This window comes from Corvus brachyrhynchos, unplaced genomic scaffold (genome assembly GCF_000691975.1).
Source record: "Corvus brachyrhynchos isolate BGI_N302 unplaced genomic scaffold, ASM69197v1 scaffold56, whole genome shotgun sequence".
NCBI classification, from domain to species: domain Eukaryota; kingdom Metazoa; phylum Chordata; class Aves; order Passeriformes; family Corvidae; genus Corvus; species Corvus brachyrhynchos.
This window is the reverse complement of record NW_008238664.1, coordinates 3,262,530-3,267,690: the sequence shown is the minus strand read 5'-3', so window position 1 is coordinate 3,267,690 and position 5,161 is coordinate 3,262,530. Positions and strand designations below refer to the sequence as shown.

Sequence of the window (5,161 nt, the reverse complement as noted above, 5' to 3'; positions counted from 1 at the left end):
GTGTTATCCTTGCTCTGTCATGTCCAGAAGAAGCTTTGCACACAGCAGTGCCTCTCCTTGCACTACCTGCTGATGGCTGGAGAAGAGATGGGGCAAGCACCTCGTGCTTGTTTCCCAATGGCTTTTACAAATAAGGACAGAGGAAGGAAGGAGAAGGAAACAAAGGAGCACTGTGAAGCACCTGCCCTTAGAAGTCTCTTACCGTGCTCATGTGATTTGTTGATGTTCCTCATGCGAAGAAGCTCTGCTTTTGGCTGCACAGGGTGACCATTCTCCTGGTCCTTGGACACCAGCTCCTGCAGTGCCTCGAACACCTGAGAAGAAGGAATGCTGTCTCATTATGTGGCCTCCTCTTATTCTTTCAGGGGACCCCTTGCCCCTTCTCCAGCCACTTAAGGAACTGGAGGAAGTCATGAGGCTTCAGTCCAAGTCTCCTGGCAAATTTTGCACAGAACAAAAGCTGCCTGTGAGGTCAGGAGGATGTCTCTCAAACTCCTTGTTCAATTTACAGATTCTCCTTGAAGCTTTCAGCTAAGGAGAAGGCTATTGCCCATCTTCTGATGGGAAGGAAAGCAAGGTACCTGTCACCTAGTCAGAGTCCACAGAGGACCTGTGGAACTTCACCACAGAGGCAGGACAGATAGTAGATGGTAATCCCCACTCCAGTATGAGCCCTCATTCGTATCTGAATAGTGGCACATGGAAGAGACCGGATTCAAACACGAAGGGAGGGAGAAGAGCTTTTCAGAGACCCCTGTTTTATTCGGCTCCCAGGTTGGAGAAGCATGGCCATCCAACTCTGACCAGCTCACCCTGATCCACAACTTCTCATAAGCTCCCCCAGCAGCAATACTGGCCTTCTATTTCCCCTCAGCTGTTTTCTTGTTTGAGAGAGGATGTGGGCTGGCAGGGCTGACTGGTTGTTACTCACCTGTATATTTAACAGGAATGCTTTCTTGGCCTCCTCCATGACTCTTTTCTTAGTGGCAAGGTCCATCTCGAGAGCATTCATGCGGGAGCGATAGAGCTGCTTGAACTTGGTGGCATTGGAGACCCCATCAAAGGTGAAGAAAGCCAGCCCTTCCCCAGTGCTGGGCAGCTGAAGGGCCTTCTGGGCAATTTTCTTCAGCACCTGCCCCCCTGACAGGTCTCCCAAATACCGAGTGTAGGCATGGGCCACCAGGAGCTCTGGCTCATTCTTGCCTACGTAGTGGAGCCTCTCGACATATTTCCGAGTAGCCTCAGGACATGGGATCTCTTCCCTCCAGTTTCTGCCATAGAAGTACTTGAGGTCTTCCTCCAGGGCAGCTTTGCGGTGCAGCTCCGCTGGAAAATACACTGGGGCATAAACTGGATTGTTCTTGTTACGCTCAATCTCTTCCTCCAGAGCAGAGTAGATGAAGTACAGGGATGCCGTAACCAGCTGAAAGGGAAGAAGGAGGATGAGCTACAGGTGCATGTGTTTGTCTTTCTCAAGTCTGTGGGAAAAAGTGTACTAACAAAAAAGGCACACCCACTGTGAGTCATGCACATCTGTGATGTTGCAGATTTCCAGTGTGGAAAACAGAGTGCAAGGTACAGGGAGACACTGTTTAGTCCCTCCCCTTCTGCTTGAGGCCACAATCAAGCCCTTTCCAGCAGGTATGGGTCTTACTGGCTCTTCAAGTCACTGCTTTGCCTTCAAGTTGAAGTCCTGCAGCTTGATGTCATGTAAACTGGAGCCCTGCTTAAGCATTCCTGGTCTCTTCCCATTCCCTCAGTCAATAGGGTATTCCCAAAGGTATCCTTTCTGGTACATTGTTCAAATTTGAATGCTCCAAAACGTGGCTTCCCTTTGTGGGGCCTTGTGAGATGCTAACACACTCTGGTTATTTTTCAACATATTCATCCTGTCAGCATCCCACCATCCTGGGGACTGAAGCACCACCACTCTGCTCACTCAGGCATGCAAGTGGGGTTGCCTCCTTGCTTGCCCCAGGGAGACAAGATGAAAGGGAGCTGGAAGCACAGCCTGCCTCTGAAAGATGCCTTTGTGAAGGAGTGCTGTGAGGCTGTGTTCTCCCCTCTATTTTGAAACCATTGTTATTGTTGTTTTTCCCAGCTTATGTGATACTTTCTATCTGCCAGCTTTTCCACGTGGTCTGAGACAATATAGCTGTGTTCTTTCCTTTTCCAGGCATTCTGTTTTCAGAGACTGTTACACCTACACCACCCCTTCCTTACCCTGGGACCCCTTGTGAGCAGCAAAGGGTAAAAGATGAAGGTGTTGCAGTACAGGTGAGTCTGGGGAGGGGGGGATTATGCTGCTCACAGGAGAGAAAGCAGTTTCCTTTCTCACAAAGCAGTCAGTTCTGCAGGAAAAGAGTTCCTGTTTCAACCTTTCCCCACTGTGCCAGCAAACAGGACTTTGATAAGCACATGGGCAGTGACTGGTTGTGGAAACAAATATCCACCATCTGGGGAGTCACATAGCAGGGCAGATATATAGGTCTGCCAAGAGAGTAAACAAAAACAGAGTTTTTTAAACAGTAACCTGTTACCCAGCTTACTGGAAAAGAAACAAAAGATGGGAACATTGCCTTAAAAATTAAGCAAAAATATAGCTTAACTGTTTTCAGAGGCAGGGATTGATTTAATGAGAATGGATTTTTTAAACTTGCTAATTTTTAAAGTTCATGTCCCATCTTGTTCCCCTGACAGCATATAAAAATCATCTAAGAAACAAAGTTTTATTTCTGAAGGTCTTTTTACACTCTTGCCTGTCTCAAAGTTCACTGCCTAACCAATGCCGTATTTCTAACAGCAGGAAGTCAGTATCTGAGATTGAATTTATGCTTGACTAAGTATTCTGAATGTCACCTGTCAGAAGTAAGTAGTCTCTTTCCTACTTTTGTGGATTTATTTGCCAAGGAACAATTGAACAACAAAGTAATTAAGCCACAGGTTGAATCGGTAGCTGTTACTTGCAAGTCCATGCGTCACATCCTACAGTCTCTCAGGAATTTCTGGCCCAGGTGTTTGCTTTGGTTTTGCTCACGGCTTTGTTATGTGGCTCACATCCCAGGAATTGTATCTAGCCAGGTTAGGCTAATATGTGGAAATGTTTCTCTTTTATCTCAAAAAAAGCAACAGGCTCCTGCTTGTTAGCAGCAGACACGGATTGCTCAAACTCAGTCTGCTTTTGAGTTATTGTTCATGATTTGAGCTGTGGTATAACTCAAGTGATAATGCTAAGTTCAGTGCCAGCAATGATCCCACATCCTCACTTTCTCACCATCCCATCATTATTTCTATCTGCAGCTGCCTAGAGTGTTGTAAATATAGAATTCCCCCTCTTTTGGGCATTCCAGCTGCTCAAGTATCTGAACATAGTTCTATCTGCATTAACCATTACTGGCAATAATTATCATGCAGGCATTTATGAAGGAAGAGAAAAGCAATAGCATTAGTCCCATCAACCTCTCTGTCCTTTTTCTCCTGTTTCAGCTTGGCTGTCCATCCTGATATGCAGAGTCCTTCCCTACCTTCTGCAAGAGGAGCCAGTAACACCTCAGGGTGCAGGAGTTTGATGTTTTTAATCTTTTTCATAGGAGATGCTGATACCAGCATCATGTCCCCATCCTCCTTACTTGGACTGGCCCCATCCTCCTGCCTTTAGTGCCCTCACAGCCCATCTGATCTAACTGGTGAGGAAATCCCATCCTCAAGCAATGCTGCTATGAAGTACCTTAAACTCCTGGAGTGACACCTGCCCCTTTTGGAAATTCCTCATGAACGGTGTATTCTCCGCCCGCTCGTGCACCTCCTTGGTAGCTTCTTTCAACAGTTCTGACAGGTCTGTGGACATTCTGGGGAAGAACAGTGAAACAGGTATTAGTGCTGTCTGCTCTGACAAAATAGATCTTAGCTCTCCAAGACAAAAGGGGGAGCCTGGGATGGCAGGAAAAGGAGCAGAGCATTCCAGAGAGCTGTGGATGGGAGTCAGAGAGCACCAGCTTTCCAAACACTGTCCCGAGCAAGGAAGACTGACAGACTCCATCCAGAAGTGAAAGCAGCAGCATGCCTTTCCCTGCAGAGCAGGAACAGGAACAGCATGCCTAAAAGCAAGGGGAGAAACACAACACTCCCCTAGCAAAGCGCTTCCCTCTCACTCCCGTCCCGCTCTCACCTTTCGGAGCTGTGCGCCTGGGAAGTTTCCATGTTTCTCCACGTCGTTTCACTCCTCTGCTTCCCTGCTGTTGCTCGTGCTTTCCTCCTTCCTTTCTGCTCCCAGGACAGTGAAGCTCTGAGCTGGGCAGCCTGGCTCCCACATCCAGCTTTATACTGCCAGGCCACGTGAGCAGCGAACCGCTGACCTCAGTGTGAGTACAAACTTCTTGCAACACAGCAGCACTTCCCTTCCGAGCCTGGCTGTCACCCTCTCCTGGCCTGCAGCCCCAAGGAACCAGAAGGAAGTCACCTGATGCATCTTGATAACTAAGCACAAACAAGAGGATGTCCAGAAACTTCTCTTTTAAGGGTGCCTGGCTCTGTAACCCTTTCAGTGCCTTGCCCGTGGCAGGCAGAGCCCGGGTACTGCAAGAGGTGCTCGTTGTCCTGGAGACAGTGGGGTTGGACAAGGAGGGTGGATTTACAGGGGATTTAGTGGATTTAGTGCCTGGGGCAGGGAGAGCAGCCTTCTCTCCCTACACCCCAGTCTGTGTCCCCTGCACCCTCCCTGGAAAGCTAATCCAGCACGCACCCTCACCTGCTCTACCACAGCTCAGGTAAAAGCATCTTATCTCCCATGGCCGTGCATAGGCATGCACCACCTCTGGCCTGCAGGTGCCAGAACTGCCCTTGAGCAGTTCCCCCTTGCCCTTGGCACTGGGCAGCAAACCCTGATGGTGTGCACAGAGCCAACACAGGTGTGCCAGTGCTGACGTGCAGAGAAATCCATTCCATGCTCTCTTGCTCATGGAAACAATGGCATCTGATTAGTTTGACAGCTGGCTCCTGTTGTCATCACAGCAGCATGCAGGGCAATTTAGGAAAATAGCACTCCATCTCCTAGATACCCAGAAGGCTGGGAGAGCTGAAAAGATATCATACGGGACTTGGGGGAAACTGAGGGAGTCTGCAGAGACTTTCAAAGGCACATAATTTCTCTGATGTGGGGAAA

General features: G+C 48.6%; 1 protein-coding gene across 2 annotated transcripts in view; it reads right to left on the bottom strand.

Moving 5' to 3' along the window:
* The window catches only part of HMOX1 (heme oxygenase 1), a 6,171-nt gene extending 1,873 nt beyond the window's left edge, over positions 1 to 4,298 (bottom strand). The window contains exons 1-4 of one of the 2 annotated variants that reach the window (XM_008636400.2): positions 4,169 to 4,298; positions 3,728 to 3,848; positions 932 to 1,423; positions 203 to 314 (exon numbers count right to left, since the gene is read on the bottom strand). In XM_008636400.2, the coding sequence (XP_008634622.1) occupies positions 203 to 314; positions 932 to 1,423; positions 3,728 to 3,848; positions 4,169 to 4,200 (757 nt within the window). In that variant the 5' untranslated portion in view covers positions 4,201 to 4,298. Of the gene's footprint in view, positions 1 to 202; positions 315 to 931; positions 1,424 to 3,727; positions 4,055 to 4,168 lie in introns of those variants that run through there. The other variant, XM_017737981.1, reaches the window with a different exon arrangement.
* Positions 4,299 to 5,161: the final 863 nt, after the last annotated feature.